At 33.8% G+C, this 20,031-nt stretch overlaps 1 protein-coding gene across 4 annotated transcripts in view; it reads left to right on the top strand.

The window, feature by feature from the left end:
- Positions 1 to 20,031, top strand: part of LOC149808129 (5'-3' exonuclease PLD3-like) — a 68,736-nt gene that overhangs the window by 8,072 nt on the left and 40,633 nt on the right. For all 4 annotated transcript variants that reach the window (XM_089973693.1, XM_089973676.1, XM_089973686.1 and 1 more), the window contains 4 exons: positions 1,491 to 1,674; positions 7,617 to 7,740; positions 13,299 to 13,432; positions 17,851 to 18,051. In XM_089973693.1, the coding sequence (XP_089829819.1) occupies positions 1,491 to 1,674; positions 7,617 to 7,740; positions 13,299 to 13,432; positions 17,851 to 18,051 (643 nt within the window). The remainder of the gene's footprint in view (positions 1 to 1,490; positions 1,675 to 7,616; positions 7,741 to 13,298; positions 13,433 to 17,850; positions 18,052 to 20,031) is intronic.

Below are 20,031 nucleotides of genomic sequence, written 5' to 3'. Positions count from 1 at the left end.
TACCTTTTAAGTGCTCAGTTGTATGCCCCAAGGATAGGTTTAGCTGAGCTTTGAGCTGGACCTTTTATTTTTCATATGCAGATCTTTATCATGGTGGTTAAGAAATATCAGGCTTATTTTGTTCTTGAAAATACTTTGAAGCTAAGATTCCTGAAAATCATATTTTTTTTAGACACGACAGCATTGGGGGGTTAGGAGTCCCAAATCATGTTTTTTGTGTGACTTAGCATGTTATAGCAGGCATGGATTGTATGTGAAACAGCCAGTATATTTCAGGTGATTAGATTTAGCTATTGCAGGATTACACATTTATTATGTTGCTTTGATGCGTGTTTGCATTTAAAATATGGGTGCATATGCTTAAATTTATTTGCACCATTTACTGATTGCACAGGTATGCAAAACCAAAACAGGTGCATGTGTACACCCAAATATTTGTTATGAACCATTAGAGGGACAAGAATGAATTTCATAGCTCTTTAAACATGTTGACAGTTCAGTATTTATTAGTTATTACAGTATTGTTGGCATTATTTTGATATCTTTTATTAATTGGGTTTGTTCTTCAAAAATAGAGAATATTATATGGAGAAAAAATGTATGTTGGCATCTTTTGACACATAGATTATTGTATGGAATTAGTATGTATATCTTTCATAGACACCTAAAAAAAAGCAAAATGTTAATATAAAAAAATGCTCTCTGTTGACAGAATAAACCATATTTATTATGGATTGACGATTTGTGGAAAATCATTTCTGAAAGTATAGAATAAACTGAAAGGAATTTATATAAATATTAATAATTTCAATGATGTAAGCTGCGATTAAAATCATTGTAAATGATCAAATGGCCTGCAGAAACTGATAAGGACCTTTAAATTCAATACAGGGGGGCCCAGTATTTTCCATTATTTAAAGATCCAGAGAAAGCATTAATATTTTAGTATTTCATTGCTTTCTGCATAAGCTGTAGATATTTTCTGATGACTAAACTTGTTGCAATAATATGAAAGAAATATCATGCTTTCAGTTGTATAAGGTGAAGGTCAAAACTTTGTGTCTGCTGCAGCTTCAAACCATATCTTATCAGCCATATTATTCTTTCACTTATACAAAATCCTAAGTCCCCAACTTGTGATGTGCATATATATTGGCGTCATCCCATAGTTCATTAGTTGCAACTTAATTTGCCAACTAATGTGCACTTGTATCTCAGTCATCCCACCATTGCAAATTAACTAAACATTGCTTATATAAATTAACTAAACATTGCTTATATAAATTAACTAAACATTGCTTATATAAATGCAGCTCAAATTTTAGTCAGCTTGAGTATTTCGTTGATGGTAATAATTTTTCAGAAAAATGAATTTACTAAAACATATTACTGGTATTGCAGTAATTTACGGAATGGAATGAAAAAGTAAATGCCTGTATATTTCAAATGCTCCATCAGGGGTGCTGAATAGATTTCCTCTCTCTTTACAGCCTGAGTCTGGTAGAGAGCATACCAGAGAATCTGACATTCCATAGTGGAGCCCCCTCTCATATGTCCACATACTCGGGTTTACAGAGGTTGATTAGTCTTGCTCAGCATTCTATAGAGATTGCATCCTTCTACTGGACACTGCTTGGGGACGATCTTAAATTCCATGACAACTCCTCCTGGCAGGTAGAAAAAGTTATCTTGTTTTGTAGCAATCGACACAGAAAATTGGGTTACAGTAGATCAGTATTAAACTATGCAAATGAATAATATTTTGGGAATGTACAGGACAAGTCATAACTATATCCTGAGTATAATTGGGAATGTACAGGACAAGTCACAACTATATCCCGAGTATAATTGGTTCAAGTCTACACTTGTGAATGGGTGAAAATTATAAGTTAAGTATTCATCATCATTTTTACAAAATATTGAAGGTGCCACCCACAAAACTGTCTGCTAGAAATGGGACACATATTTTTAAAATTTTGGAGAAATTTTTGAACTTGTTATTTTGTGTGACTCTGCAATACAAGGAGTTTCATTATATGACAATTGTGTTAGATCTTTGTACAGTTAATGACAGTTGTGTTAGATCTTTGTACAGTTAATGACATTTGTGTTAGATCTTTGTACAGTTAATGACAATTGTGTTAGATCTTTGTACAGTTAATGACAATTGTGTTAGATCTTTGTACAGTTAATGACAGTTGTGTTAGATCTTTGTACAGTTAATGACAGTTGTGTTAGATCTTTGTACAGTTAATGACAATTGTGTCAGATCTTTGCACAGTTACTTTGATTCTTACTACATTTGTTACAATTCAGACTTAAGTTCTTTGACTCACCATCTTGAAAGTATTCTAGTGGGGAAAAAATAATTAATCAATGATATTTCACATGCACATAAATGTTACAGCACAGAGACGTCAATTTAGAAGATTTACAACATCAAGAGTAGTGTGCAGAATCAGCCCCAGCAATTGGTCTGAAGCCAGTTGTTTTCACATCTGACCAATGTAAAGTTCCTCTTTGGAGATGATTTTTAAGGTGCCTTCATTGTTTAAAGTGTTGCTACTACTTTCAGTTCTTTATTACTTTGAGTTCCAGACAATTATTTCCTTGCATCATTTAAGTAAACACCTAAATATCAATGTGAGGCTACAGGGCCCTAAAGGTTAACTAACATGTCTCCAAAATTTTATTAACACATTCACCCCTAGCGACGAGTTAACGTGGCAAGAGGTAGTAGCCTGCTGCCGAGCTCTTTAGCATCATGGTCCTGCATGATACACTAAAGTGGGTGGTATTATAGAAAGGTAGACTGATGTAGCTCTACAATGATACCAGATAATTTTGAATATCTAGTTGCACTACAAAATACAGATTAAGAAACCTGATTTTTTTTACCCAACTTCTTTCTGCCCAAAATTTGCCCATGGTTGGAATCATAATTTGTGTCTGGATTTTAGACTCTTTGGTCTCAGATCGAAGGCAAACCGGTATGAACTGCAAACAGATAGATGAGCCTTTGCAAAAAGTAGGATAAGATGGGCATTTGGAATCAAGAATGGTCTCGATACAAAAATAATGGCTCCGTTTAGCAAAAAAATAAAAAAAAATAATTAAAAAAAGAACAACTTTTACCCTTCTGCTCATGCATGAGCCATATAGGCAATGAAAAGCGATGTTTCTAACACAACTAGGCAGTATGTCATTGAAAGATCACCTGGGATTTGGTGTTTTCGGATCTATTCAGAAATAGCATTCAAAATGTGTTTCCTACTCGATTTTCAGGCAAAAATGACAAAAACCTCCAGGAGTTAATGTGTTAAACAGTGCATTTTGATGACGTCACCAAATTTGAATATTCCTTGCGTATTTAATCACTTGTGCATCGACATTGCACATAAATTACAAATTGAGCCATTCCTTCATGATTTGTAAAAAAAATTTAAAATCTTTGTTAACACATTAACCCCTAGCGACGAGTTAACGTGGCAGGAGGTAGTAGCCTACTGCCGAGCTCTATAGCATCATGGTCATGCATGATACAGTAAAGTGGGTGGTATTATAGAAAGGTAGACTGATGTAGCTCTACAGTGATACCAAATAATCTGGAATATCTAGTTGCACTACAAAATACAGATTAAAAAACCTCATTTTTTTTACCCAACTTTTTTTTACCCAAAATTCGCCCATGGTTGCAATCTGATTTTGTGTTTGGATTTTAGACTCTTTGGTCTCGGATCTAAGGCAAATCGGTATGAACTGCAAACAGATAGATGAGCCTTTGCAAAAAATAGGATAAGATGGGCATTTGGAATAAAGAGTGGTCTTGATACAAAAATAATGGCTCTGTTTAGCACAAAAAAAAAAGAACTCCAACTTTTACCCTTCTGCTCATGTGCGAGCCAAATAGCCAGTGAAAAACGATGTTTCTAACACAACTAGGCAGTATGTTATTGAAAGATCACCTGAGATTCGGTGTTTTCGGATCTATTCAGAAATAGCATTCAAAATGTGTGTCCTACTTGATTTTCAGGCAAAAATGACAAAAACCTCCAGGGGTTAATGTGTTAATAATAACATGTAGTAGTATAATTGTATGTCTACTTGCATGATGTGTCCATTACTTGACTACATTATCACCAATTACATGCTTAAATGGAATTTAAAACTGCCATGAGCAAGTGATTTCACATCAATATAAAATATTTCACTAGCTTACTTTTGTTTGTTGTGTTGTCTCTGGAGTTCTGTCCAGTGTTTTCTCTGAGACATTCAGTTGCATGAATTCACCGCACCTCCAGTTTAATGAATCCCTCCTTTAAATATGTGAGTGCATGCAAAAAATTGTATAGCCAAATGCAGTGAGCATAGTAAAGCCTGTAATATTCTGTAGCAAATGTAATATTCTGTAGTAATGTAGTAAAGCTTGTAACATTCTGTAGCAAATGTAATATTCTGATGTAATGTAGTAAGGCCTGTAATATTCTGTAGCAAATGTAATATTCTAATGTAATGTAGTAAAGCCTGTAACATTCCTTAACAATGCTCAATCTGATCATGTAAGCTCATGATAATAATGAAATACTAAGTGACTGAAATTAAGCATTGTGAAATCTCTGCTGTGACAAATAACAACTGTAGAGGTATTTTTGTATTACTGGATACAGATTACAGTGTATATATAAATTTGTTATCCATGGGTCTTTCATCACCATTCCATAACATGTGTAAATTCAGGAGCTTGTTTGCATGCATTAGCATTTCATCATTTTCTCTTGTTTGTCTATTTAATAGCTCTGACAAACCTATAGCCATCATTTGATTTATGTATTTTCACAAGTGAAGGCCTCAAGCTCACAGTGTTCAGTGATATGACTTAATTAAGAATCTGAGTACTGTGGCACTGAATCATTGTAATCCTAGTGAAAATTTCAATTTTTTACTTGTTAAAATTAAGGAACAGTTGAGCTATTGACCATGTGCATGATAAGCCCCTGATTTGTACATTTTTGGTGTTAATAAATTACTTCATAGAGACGTTCTGAGATAGTCCCCACATTTAACTGCACAAGTGATCAAGAGTTACTGCCCCTCTTTATCATCCAGTTTCAACTCAACATGAACACTTATTGGTCATCCTGCATTTGAAGGTAAACCAGGAAAATAGAATTCACATACATCTGATTATTAATCAGAATACCATATTTCATGTACTTTTTCTTACATGAAAAAGTAATTATTAATTTCGTTGATCAAAAATTATTAGTAAAATAAATAATTATCATTTGGTGGTACTGACTGTGTACGAAAATTAAGGGATCGTACCTGAACAAGTTCTACAGAGCACATGCTACTTGACAACCTAGTGGTACAAACGTACAAAGTAAATGTATATTTTCTGTCTCACTCTCAACTCAAGAATCTAATTACATTAAAAATAAAAACACCCAAAACGATTTTTGTTGTTATTAGAGAGATAGAGAGAGAGAGAGAGAATTATGTCTCATTGTGCAAGCTCATCTGCATTTAGAGCATACGTAGATGTTATGTTGTGTAATGTTGGCAAAATGATTAAGATCATTTGAACATGTATTAGTTAAGGGTATTATTTATTGGTAAATTGTATGCAACAGTATGAGTCCACATCGTCAAGAAATTAAGTGCAACTTGTATTTTTACAGCAACAATTCACATTATCAAATTGCAATAAAAAATAAAGAACTTGAAATCATGTTTTAGTTAATGCACATGAGCGTGCGCATGTGTGTGAGAGAAAGAGCAAAAGAGATGAAACAAACATTTTCAGTTTACAAGACCGTATTTATTCATGGTGGTTTTTATTTTGTAGTTTTTGCAAAGAGAAAAAAAGACTATTTTCAGTTACCTGATGATTGTGATAATGCACATGTATTATGACCCTACTATATTCCTTTATCAATAAACACCACTAAATCAATCTAGGTCCATTACTATTCATTTTATTTATTAATGACGTACCACTTTTACTAAGAGACTCAATATCATCTGCAGATCTCTATGCAGATGACACAACATTGTCAGACATCCAAAACACAAAGTATGAACTCAAAATTTCATTACGGAATGCCCTAAACAAACTGGAAAACTGGTGCACATGCAATGGCATGGTGGTAAATACTGGTAAAACTAAAATATTACTTATCTCAACACGGCAAAGAAGGACAAATCTTGATAGTGATGAACTATGTCTGACATGGAAGGATACAAATTTGCAAATGGTCTGTCATGATAGGTTACTTGGTGTTCTGGTAGATAATAACCTATCATGGACTGAATATATCAAACATATCAGTAAAAAAGTCAATTCAAGTTCATGGCTTCTCAGTAGGATAAGACATTTTCTCCCTGAAAGGCACAGAAAACTATTTTATAACAGTTACATACAACCCTATTTAGACTACTGTAATACAGTATGGGGTAATTCAAATGATAAAAACATAGCAAAGCTGGCACATCTTCAAAAAAGAGCATTTGAGCTAATATCAGTCCAGAAAGAAAGCAAGGAAAATTTAGCTGGTAGGTTAAAAATATTACCTATTAAAGACCGAATCTGTTTGAAAAAAGCCAAATTAATGTACAGGATATCCCATAATAGTGCTCCTGAATATTTACAATCACTATTCCAGTATAGCTACCTGGTAATACTCCCCACCTGCGATCCATGTCTACCAAACAGTATAAAGTTCCCAAACCAATTAAGGAGTTATTTTAAAAAAAGTTTCCAATACTCTGGAACTCTGCTCTGGAATAGTATTCCACTTGAGATTAGAAATGCCCACTCTGTTTCCTTCTTCCAAACACAATATATCCAGTGGCTTCAGAGATGCAGCTAAAATAAATAAATTCCTTTGTATGAGGGCCTCAAGGTAGATTAGTTCTTAGCTAATTGTGTTACCCTCTTTAAATAAGGTCATTATTATTATTATTATTATTATTATTATTATTATTATAACAATTCATTCTTGTATTTATTACAATGTACATTGTTACAATAACCACATGGATATGCAGTGTTATTTACATGGTAATTAAACATGCTTGGCGCTTTGGTTATCCATTTGAAACCAGATTGAGATCAAGAATGAACAGAAGAGGTGAAATCAGCAAGGCTGCCAGTAGGGAAATGAAGCTCTCTTTAGGGAAATGAAAATCTGTTAATGTGCTATTGAAGAAGTTGTCCATACAGCAGATGTTATAAGGACATATGCATTACTTGTTATTCGAACTCGCCAATAAAGATATAAGTGGGGTATATCGTAGAATAGATTTGCAAGAACATGTTAATCATATCCAAGTCAGACCAGAACAAGCACTTAAAAGATAGTTTATGTATATGAAAGAATCAATTTAATGGAGTCTGTGACTTTCAAATTTACAATGGAAAATGACAAGGTTTTTATATTTTATGTTTGTATGACTATAATGAAATAATAAGACTAGTTGACCAATGGTCTTTGGTCTTCACTTTAGCATGTACTGAGATGTAATTTTTGTTGGATAAGAAAACAGTGCAGGGCAAATGGAAATCAGATTGTGAATGCTTTACCAACTTGTAATCTATAATTCCTTATAAACAGGGGGAAGCTTTGTATCAGTCCCTCATAGATGCTGGACAACAAAGAGAGGTGTATATCAAGATAGCCCAGAACAAACCAGAACCAGACATGGCTTCAAATGATACAATTAATTTGGCTAAACTTGGTAAGTTGTTTTTACCTTATATGTCTGAATTTATATTGAATTCAAATATAGATCATTACTGCACATTTCAAGATCATTAATTCACATTTCTCTGCACTTAGAATTCAAATCCAACTTCAAACAGCACAGACCCAAATCTACTGTCACATAATGCACTAGCAGATCAGTAGAGCAAACAACATGGACCCTGATCTGCTGATGCATTATGGGCCAGCAAATTAGGGTCTGTGTTTGCAGTTGGACTTTGTCATACAAGTGAGAATATGCGGTAGGTACAAGGAAATAATGCTTCAACATGATGGTCATGATCCACATAATATTCATTTACTGTGCAGTATTCAAAAAAAGGGAGTTAACTGAAGAAAATATGCATGTATTTATCATCTTGTAAGTACAGAACAACCAGTGGGGTGTCAGAGCAGAACTGTGAGCTTCATTGATGCTGTTACCAACTTAAATGAACACAGATTAAACAAGAAATACTTAAAACACAGTGATGGTGTAATTAATATTTAATCTTTTTATGGCAAACCATGCATTGGTACATACTGTACACGTATATGAAAATAGGCAACTGAATCGCATGAGTACAATTAGTTCAGTTGCATTTGTACCCATCTTCTAATTTCAGTGCGTATGTATATATGTGTCAAGGCCACTAATCAGTGTTGCATGGATTTCAAAGCTTTAGAATTTTCTCAGGTATATTTAATTTCTTGCTAATAAACTTACACAAACTTATGAAACACTGTATAATAGATCTCAAAAAAAATTTGTACATGCCATACATGTCCAATAGGACTGATTTTTCTTTTTACCAACAATACAATATCCAAATTAGATATTGAGAGTTTCTTAAAGAAACGTGTATTTAGACTTGAAAGATAATTGTTACATTTGAAACTTATACACAAGTATGGACCTCTTATTGTACTTAAGATGTACATTTTAGTAGGTGTGCATCTGCCTTAGGGATTTGCTATAAGCAGTGCAATGTGACCTCTGTATCTAGTTTGGAAGTAACCATTACATTTTATAGGTAAAAAGGAGATCTCCAACCAACAGTCGAGTTGTTGTCCAAAAGAGTGAGGAGAAAATGACCCATATAACTATGGCTTTGCAATACCATACAGTAAAAATGGGGAATAGCCTGTTTAATTGTAGCAGCAAATTTCTCCACCCCTACCAGCTTAATTAGTTCAATTCCTCAGTACATGTAACTTGAAATTGTCATGTCCATTTTTAGGTTGGAAGGTAATAAATATTTTATGTTAGGTCAGTGTTGCAGCTTAACCTAGCATGATAATGATAATTAGCCCATGTATATCAAAGTGATCTGAGATAATGTTGCATTCTTGACTACATGGTAGAAAAAAGAAAAGGATCGAGTCAGGTTGTATGCATGATGGTATAGCCATACATGAAATGCAGAATGATTAGTCATGTGATAATTGGTTGATAGCCAACAATGTGTATAAAGGTGGATTTAATTTTTTATTTTTTTATTTTATTTTATTTATTTTTTGTTTTATTTGTTTTTGTAAATCAGTACCTTTTGTTGTAAGATTAATTTTGATGATTTGCAGTTGCTTACTTAGGTGGATAAATTATTGCATCAGTTTAAGTGATACCTTATTTATATACTGCATTGAGGATAAACACAAAGAAGAATTTTTAACTTTAATGTTTAGCATTTATGAACAGACCCTTTCAGTATTATTCATTTAAAACAAAATAAAACACTCATTATTGTGGCAATAAAACTTTGTGATAATTTGGGAAAAAATAGTGCTGGGGTTGTAAATGATTGCGAGTCATGCCATGACTACCAAATTTCATGTATTTTTTCATATATTTGATTATTTGTACAATATCCAGTTATCAAAATAATAATTATTTAAATGTATCATAATTTTTCGGACATATTACTTTGTATTTTTCGAAAAATCCATTAAATTATCGGACATAAAATTTCTACTAAAAAGATTTACATTTGCAAAAAAATATTGAAAATACCGTATTGCCATTTTGTTTTTACAAACATTAATTAATAATTAATTGTTGGCGAGAAAATACAATGATTGATGCATAAGTTCTCCTATTGTCATTACAATATCTACTTGTGTTTTTTAACAAATGGACAAAGGACTTCACAGAACATACCTTTAAATATTATCGTTAATTAGTTCTCATTAAGTCCATTACCGTAACAAAACACCATGTGCATTTTAAGATGAGTTCGGAAGCCCTTTGATGTTTTCTTATCCAACAAAAATCAAATCTTGGTACATGCTAAAGTGAAGACCACAGACCATTGGTCAACTAGGCTTGTTGTTTCATTATAGTCATACAAGCATAAAATATAAAAACCTTTTCTATTGTAAATTTGAAAGTCACGGACTACATTAAATCGATTCGTATATATACATATACTATCTTTTAAGTGCTTGTACTGTTTTGACTTGGATATAATTAACATTTTATTGCAAATCTATTCTACGATATACTACTCTATTGTTATCTTTATTGGTGAGCTCGAATAACAAGTAATACATATGATCGCTTGTCCTTATAACATCTGCTTCAATAGCACATTGACAGATTTTCATTTCCCTAAAGAGAGCCTCATTTCCCTACTGGCAGCCTCACTGATTTGACCTCTTCTGTCGATTGTTGCCCACAATCTGGTTTCAACTGGAATAACCAAAGCGCTAAGCATGTTTAATTACTGTGTAAATAACACTGCATATCCATGTGGTTGTTGTGACAATGTTTATCATAATTAAAACAAGAATGAATTGTTGATTTAGCAGTGTTTATTGATAATGGAATATTGTAGGGTTGTAATACATGAGGATTATCACAATCATCAGGTAACTGAAAATACAGTCTTTTTTCTCTTGGCAAAAAGTTACAAATAAAAACTGCACTGAATAAATACAGTCTTGTACACTGACAAAATTTTGTTTCATCTCTCTCTCTCACACACACACACATACATATACGCTAATGTGCATTAACTAAAACATGATTTCAAGTTCTTTAATTTTTTTTGTTGCAATTTCATAATGAGATTATTGTTGCTGTTAAAATACAAGTTGCACTTAATTTCTTGACAATGTGGACTCATATCGTTGCATATAATTTAACAATAAATAACACCCATGTTCAAACCATCTTAATCATTTTGCCAACATTACACAACATAACAGCTACATATGCTCTAAATGAAAACGAGCTTGCACACAGAGACATAATCCTCTTTCTCTCTCGTTCACTAATAACAACAAAAATCTTTTGAGTACTTTTATTTTTATTGTAATTAGATTCTTGAGTTGAGAGCAGAATGATACAGAAAATTTACATTTACTTTGTATGTTTGTACCGTTAGGTTGTCGAGTAATGCGTGTTCCATAGAACTTGTTCAGGTATGATCCCTTTATTTTTTGTACATGGTCAGTACCACAAAATGATAATTACTTATTTTACATATAATTTTTCGTACACTGAAATTAATAATTATTTTTTCATGTATGAAAAATTGCATGAAATACGGTATATTATATTCATATTCATGATATGTCACAGTGTGTTATTGCAGGGTTTCCCTATACCAATTTTCAGGCAGTGATGGTGGTGGTGGCAACATTTAAAGTTTTATATTTACTGGTCTTCTGTTAAAGTTTGTGCAATCTGCTACAGGGGTGCTACATCATTGCACAGATGCCAGTAACAAATTGGTTCAATGCATGGTGTTTTCAGCAACATTTAAGTCCCTCTGATATTTAGTATTGTAAGAGTTGTCTGACATAAGAACTCTTTGTTAAGAAAAGCTGGTATAGTTTCCTGCATTGAAGGTAAACAATGTTGAATGTCAGTATGGGGAAATAGCTGACTGAACATGGAAAGTTTCATGTTACAACAGAATACAGATAATTTGCTACTTAAAATTGGCCTGAAATCCATATATTTTTTATTTTAATTTGTTACTCACACATAAATCTTTGATTGAGCACAAATCTCCATAATCTCAGCACCAAAATTACATTCCTCTGCCTTTGTTGTATGATGTCATAAAACAGTTTGTGACAGCAATAGATGTTATTATGCATGCTAAATATAAAACACTAAGAATTTGTGTTTTTAAACATAGTATCCCCATCCTCCCCCATTTTGTCTTCCACTGAGAAGTTTAAGATCCTAGGATAGGTTACTGGAGTTGTTTAAACATTTTTGTAGTCGACATGTAGTTTCATATTCATGCTGATGGGCCCAATCTCACTTACAATCCTGGTGCTACTCCACATCACAGGTGGTTACAGATACATGGCTTCAGTTCTCTCAAATAACTTTCAGGTCACAACAGTACTTCTGGTTTGGGCTTGATAGGCAGGTCCTGACCTTCATGTTTGCTATCTCCAAAAGCCACAAAACCTAGTGTTCCAGCAGTAAATGCCAGCTTGATAAGTAGTTGCCAAGCAAGTTCCGAGTTGAAATGTTCTGAATTAAGTTGGAATCGGATAAAAGTTTTAGAAAAGAACATAAATATTTCTATACCATGTTTGTATTTATTATCCTCAAATAATTTTTTATTTATAGTAAACATACATAATTTCATACAGTATATAAGATTCTTTATTTTTTTGCATGTGCTTTCTCGCCTTTTTTTGCACATACTGTTTAACATGTTGGCTGACATGTTATCTGTTATGTATCATAATAGGTAACCTCTTTGACCTTTCACTTAAATTTGCTCTTTTAAAAAGCTGTAAAGTTTTGGAATAGAAAAATGAAAATCAGTACTTAATTTAAATGAAACATAATCATTTACTTGTCTGTTTTAATACTAAGGGTACTGTATATAATTATGTATAGGTTAAGTCCAACTGCATAGCAACATAGACCCTGATTTGCCATTGCATAATGTAATATATATGATGATAGGCCTGCGTCTATGCAGTTGCAGTTGGATCTGACTTACAAGCAAGTACTACTTATGGTATGCATATACATGTACATGTTGTCATTTTATTGGTAATGTATGCAAACCAGAAGGGGCATTGGAATATAACAATTAAGCTGTCAATAGCAGTTAGAATTTTATTTCAACTTGCAACATGTTTATTTAATTTTATTTGTCTTGGTATTATGTATGTTCACATCACATTGAACACAGCCAGTTTAGAACATGTCAGCTCAAGTCTCACTTGCTAAAATACTGGCAGATTCCATGTTTTGGTTTTTTAAATGGTCTCTGGTAATAGCAATATTATTGTCTACAGTACCTGGGAGATAATACCTATAGTTCTGAGTCGACACATTGGAAATATGTCAGATCCTGGATTTCAGAGTCCAAGCAAATTAGTTTCAGTGTTCTGAAGTTTTTAGTGAATGAGGATGTCATTTTGCATTTAAAGACATCATTTCTGCACAGAATTAAGAATAGATATTCCGCAGGACCTTAGAGGAAGTTCGAGCCAGAGAGATTAAACTTCCACTTTAATTCTGTTTTTCTCTTTTAATTTGCTTGACTTTACTAGAACTTGTACTGCTTTTAGCCGGAGCAGAAGTACGCACAGTAGACTTTGAACGTCTCCTTGGAGGAGGGATTCTTCACACCAAGATGTGGTTGATAGACAGACAACATTTTTATATTGGCAGTGCGAACCTGGACTGGCGCTCACTGACACAGGTAATTTAAATCTCCAGTGCTTAATAATACATTCGTTTCAGGCAGTGATAGCATGGGCAGCATTCATTATGACTGAATATCACTGTGACATAATTTATTTCAGGATTTTAAATTAAACTTTGTTGAATAAAAATTTTATTATAAAGGTTTTTTTAATAAAATATTTTAAGTTTTTGAAGAGATGTAATAAAATATTTACTTTGTTGTTATTAGGCATGAAATTATAAAACAAACAAAAAACAGCAAGTCATGTCTTTCTGTTTATTTTTGTCATGATCACTTCAAATAAAACTATCTTTAAAAAAATTACTGATTTTATAACACCAGTTGCGATATCAATGAAGTAAGATAAAACAAGTCACATTTCACTGACTTGGGTTATTTTGTGTTTTAAGCTTTTTTTTAAAGTTCTGTTTATGCAGGAATCATCAGACTAGATTATTGTATGCATCCCTGTTAGTATCACACCTTTGCAGCAAAAGGAGGCCACAGTGTCCTACATTTCACATGTTACTGGCTTAGGTTACAATTTTGTCAGAACAGGTTTTTAGCAGCCTGTATACAACATATACAGTGTTCCAATAAATGAGGTACCTTTGTGTCATTTGCACATAAATTATTTGTGAAGAACAAAAAATAAAAATAAATAAGAACAGTACAAGGTTAGTTTATATCAGTGTATTATCAATTTTTTTTAAAAAAACACTCTGTTTACCTTCTTTCTTGTGACATCCAGTGAAAGGGCATATTTAACACAGTTTGCTTCAGTTCTGTAATTTTTGAGACATATCATCTAGATTTAAAATAAATTTTAACCATAAGGTTATGGGACAGGAAAAAAATTATTTATTTTATCTTGGTCCAAGATATTCCTAAAATCATGAAATTTAGTGAGGGGATGCATCTTTATGAGTGTTAAACCCTCATCACGAATGTAGGTGACTGTGAGCCATATTACTTCACTGACTTTCATATAGTCTCAAGCACTGTTAACACATTAACCCCTGGAGGTTTTTGTCATTTTTGCCTGAAAATCGAGTAGGAAACACATTTTGAAAGCTATTTCTGAATAGATCCGAAAACACCAAATCCCAGGTGATCTTTCAATAACATACTGCCTAGTTGTGTTAGAAGCATCGTTTTTCGTTGGCTGTTTGGCTCGCGCATGAGCAGAAGGGAAAAAAATTGGGGTTTTTTGGTGGGTTTTTTTTGTGCTAAACGGAGCCATTATTTTTGTATCGAGACCACTCTTTATTCCAAATGCCCATCTTATCCTACTTTTTGCAAAGGTTCATCTGTCTGTTTGCAGTTCGTACCGGTTTGCCTTAGATCTGAGACCAAAAAGTCTAAAATCCGAACACAAAATCGGATTCCAACCACGGGCGAATTTTGTGTAGAAAAAAGTCGGGTCCAAAAAATGAGTTTTTTTATCTGTATTTTGTAGTGCAACTAGATATTCCAGATTATTTGGTATCATTGTGGAGCTACGTCTGTCTACCTTTCTATAATACCACACACTTTAGTGTATCATGCATGACCGTGATGCTACAAAGCTCGGCAGTAGACTACTACCTCCTGCCATGTTAACTCGTTGCTAGGGGTTAATGTGTTAATACAAGAATGATCAGACTAGAAGATTGTATGCATCTCTGTTATTACCACATCCATACAGCATCAGAAGGTCATTGTGACCTATATTTCACATTTTTTTACTGCCTTACTTATGTTACATTTTTACATTCAGCTCATAACCACATCTTTTTCTCCTCCTTTATAATACTGATATATATATATATATATATATATATATATATATGTATGTGTATGTGTGTGTGTGTGTGTGTGTGTGTGTGGAATCATGAAACTTGTGACAGATGTGTCTTGATGAGTACTATATCCACATCTTAAAAGTGGGTTCCTATGACCCATGTTTCATGCTTGACTGGCTTTTGTTACATTTTGTGTTTTTACTGGTGCTTGAATCATTAAACTAGTTATTTGTATACATCTTTCTTAGCATCACATTGATATAAGAATAAAGTCACTGTGACCTACATTTCACATTTGACTGATATTTCATGAAGATGTTGATGCTTATAATTGTTAATAATAATAATAATAATAATAATAATAATATTATTATTATTATTATTATTATTATTATTATTAAATGATATTTACATTACAAAAGGAATAGATCTGAATTTTTTATATCCAAATGAGTCTCTCTCACAAATTGTCCTTGATAGAAGAATGTGTGCTTGTGTGTTGTTTTATTTTTTAGGTGGGGTGAGTACAGTGTGTGAATGGAAGCATTGCCAATGTATGATTGTAACTCTTTAAAGTTGAGGAGTTTTGTTTTAAAAAATGCCTACTTGAAATTTATATCATTGTAACCATATTCATGTATTAAACTATCTACAGCGTCTGTTTTGTATCCTCCTAGTCCATTTGGGTAAATGGAAGTATATAAAATCTTTTCTGCGTATGTTAATGAAATGTTTTTGCATTTTTTGGCTAAGATTTTGCACAGTTTAGATGCCATTTTTTTAATCTGATTTTTATCACATTTTTTATGGAAGCTTATATCCTCAAATCTCGGATAAGTTTGACTCATCCTTTTTATCCAGAGATATCAATCCTATATAATTGATATCCATTTTATCCAGAGATGTTAATCCTATATAATTGATATCCTTTTCATCCAGAGATATCAATCCTGTATAATTGATATCCTTTTTATCCAGAGATATCAATCCTGTATAATTGATATCCTTTTCATCCAGAGATATCAATCGTATATAATTGATATCATCTAGGAAAGAAGAGAAATGACAGCAACATTAACAGATAATTTAGCAAATATGTGCTTAAGGCTTTTCTATCCCCTCTACTTTTTAAATATGTGTGTGAATTTGTATTCAAAAGCTGACATTTGTCAATTACCCAGCTGAGTGATATTGGGATGATTTGGGCCTCATTTTGTTGGAGTTGATGCTCTTATTGTCCTGCATCTGAATACAGTGTAAGACAGAATCTTGTGAACACACCTTGTCTTGAATTGTTTTACGGATCACTATGAAACTTGACACATATTAATATCATCATCTAAAGATGCACGTATCTCAATGCTCCTTGCTTTTTGTTGGAGTTATTGCCCTTTTTGACTTACATCTGATGCATAAAACAGACTTGCCAACCCTTACAATTTTGCTATAAGTTTTACAAAAATGAACCTTAAAATACGGACTTACGGAATAGAAGCAAAAACTATGGAAATGAGATTATTGTGTTAAAATCCAGATAATTGGCTCATCCATGCTTGATTTGGATCCAGGTTACATTTTAGATTTTGTGGAGTTAATCAGAGAGCCAAACTAACTTTTTACTCTTTGAATTGCAAACATTTTTTCATGCAAAGATTCTTCATAATCAGCTGTTGATTAAAGAAATGTTACAAATGGCATCCAACAGAAAGGGAAAATAAGACTTTTAAAAAGTGTTAATAATCAGCACAGAAGAATAAAAAAGAATATTCAGATTGTTGTGAATAAAAGTTGGAAGGGACACAATTACATTTATTGGACATCAGGTGTCGTTTTGAATATGGCAGGAGATATGATTATTGTCATCATGTGAAATTGAACAAAATTTCCAAGAATTATGTCAGTTTGAGAGATGGCAACAAGCCATTGAGCTGCATAGGGTTTGGAACTGAAGTTTGTGCAGTTGTACTAGAGGTAAATAAGGTCTGCATGTACTTTACAAATTTTTCAGTTGTACATAATGTTTGCCATCATTGCTGTATCAATTTCAAATACTGAACATTTTAAATTACATGTTTTCCAACTTTATAATGGCAGTACATGATATTTTATTACATATCACTGAAAACTGGTCAGACTTACAGTAAAAATCAACTGCCTCACTGAGATGACCTTGTCAGGGCTGCTAGGTCTGATAATATGACCGAATTTTATGACTGTCAGCTACACCCGCAGTTTTCTTTTGAGTGCTATGAAATGTAGTACATATTGTGGTCATACTCAGAAACTGCATGTTGACCAATAAATTTACTCACTATTTTCAGATGTGTTATTCACCTTTTATTACCTTTTCTCATCTCCATCATGGAAGTGTGTGTTGGATGCGGGAGTGACAAGGATATATTTTCATGTGAGCAAATTGCTCAACATTCCTTGTTTTCATTTAAAACATTCAAGAAACCCAAACATTTACAGATTCTCATTTCCAGGAGTTGTGGGCTTTGTGGAAGTCTTGTACTCCAGCTTGAAATTTTTAGTTGAATGGATGGCCAGTACTTTCATCTCGCAATGTATGTTATGTAAGGTGTGGGTTTAGAACATTCACAATTTATTGTGTGTTGATTACAGTGAAATATGACATTTATTTTGCAGGTGAAGGAACTTGGTGCCATAGTGATGAACTGTAGCTGCTTAGCAAGCGATCTGGGAAATCTTTTTGACATATATTGGTACCTGGGTAATCCTGATTCCACAGTTCCCAAAACCTGGCCATCACAATATGACACCAATATCAACAGCGCTAACCCACTCAACATCACCTTCAATGAAACAATGGCTACAACATACTTCTCTGTAAGTTAAACATTATTTTATAACATTATTTTATAGGTAGTTTAAGTTCTGTCTATTCCCTTTTTGAATAATTCTTAGTATCTGTAAGCAGCAGGGAAGTTCTACAGACCAGACTGTCAGACCAAAATAAAGCTTCCTACGCGAACTTTCTCCGTAGAAGCCTCAGATTTCAAAAATAAGCCTTCCCACGAAAATTAATTTGCGTAAATTCCCCCCAGAGTGCAATTTTTGTGAGCAAATTCGATGATTCTGGACAAGTAAAAAAGGGGGGGGGGGTATCGACGAAGTTTGTCAAGATTTGGCTGCTGATCCTAATTTTACCTCGCATTAAAACAATATAGTTGAAAATAATATGAGTCCGAAAGCTAGTAGAGTTGGAGAGCCTCATTCTGCCAGATTAGCGCGAGAGCAATTAGCGGCAGTAAAGAAACTCATCCCGGCAAAACAATTATTTAAGAAAAAAGTTCGTGATTACGAAGACACGCAATATGGAATTACCGAGATATCGTCAAAGTTGTTGAGTCCAGTCACTGGAGCAATCGAGCATGTCGCATACGGCGATGAAAAGAAAGATAAAGAACTTAGGAAGCGCGGGCTTATTCCCATGACGAGAGACATCGAGCAACACACTTGATTATTGCCGGATCGAATAGTACAAGTACAAGTACGAGCACAAGCACGAGCACAAGCACAAGCACAAGCACGAGCACAAGCACAAGCACAACGAGAACAAGAACAAGCACAAGCACAAGCACAAGCACAATCACGAGCGCAACGAGAACAAGAACAAGCACAAGCACAAGCACAAGCACGAGCACAAGCACAAGCACAATTAGAACAAGAACAAGCACAAGCACAACGAGAACGAATAAAAGAGGAGGAAGAAGAACAACTAAAAGAGGAGGAAGAAGAACAACCAAGGGAAGAAAAAAAAGAAAAGAAGGAAAAAAGAACCGATCCTGTTGCAAATATAAAGGATAAATTTAGAGATTATGGTATTATCAATATGAATTTGGAATTGTACAAAATTGATCCTAATAATCTTGAGGAACTTGGATATTTTGCAAGACATAGCTTCGACGATAGACACAAATATTTAACGAATGAGGGATCAAATTATTATAGTTCACGAACTCCTTGGTATAAGGCAATATACCGATTAAAATTTAATAAATCTCAGGCCAGGGGGGATGATATTAATTTTGCTCATTTTGAGTCTTATGCAAATGCACCAATTACTGAACCGATGGAATTTTCTAATATCGCTGGAAGAAAACCCGAGGATGATTTTACAAATACTGGAATTAAAAAATTAAATGACGGCAACCTGGTTAAAATTGCAAAATACGGTTACAACGAAAAAGGCAAATATTTACGTCCCGCGTCCTTTGAAAAATATACCCCCGAGGAATGGGTTCCCGCTGTGTATTTTGCCACAAGGAGAGAGAAAATCGATCCTGATCACCCCGGATTCAAAAATTTTCAAAAAGCTGTGAGAGAATTAGGCGAAAAAGAAGAATTCGAGGAAGCGTTATCGCCATCGTCATTTCCAGAACCAAAGACAGGAAGCGGATATACCATTTGCCCTGACAGCGTTGTCAACGACGTGTCTCGCCTCGAGATATTAATCGGAGGAAAACGAGCCGGAAATAACTCCCGTGAAATAATCAACGAGGCTTCAGATATTTGTCAGCGATTATTCCGCGGTGGCATCATTAATTCTCACATTTACAAGGAACTCGTCGATGAGCTCATCGATTAAAACAACATAATTGAAATAACATGATTGTTCACAAACATCAGCGCAGACCCAGACAGGTCCGCGTAGTAAACTCTAGATTGCCCGTATACAAATATATTCACGGCAATGGATTCGGCGATATCATTGGAAGTCTCGTTACGCGAATAATACCTAAAATCGGACCCGTGATCAAACAGTTCGGGTTAAAAGCAATAGGAAAGATCGGCGAGACTGCTATC

Source organism: Sinohyriopsis cumingii, chromosome 1 (assembly GCF_028554795.1).
Source record: "Sinohyriopsis cumingii isolate HCF-2022 chromosome 1, ASM2855479v2, whole genome shotgun sequence".
In the NCBI taxonomy this organism is placed as follows: domain Eukaryota; kingdom Metazoa; phylum Mollusca; class Bivalvia; order Unionida; family Unionidae; genus Sinohyriopsis; species Sinohyriopsis cumingii.
Note: the sequence above shows the minus strand (reverse complement) of the source record. Positions and strands in the feature narration are given on the sequence as shown.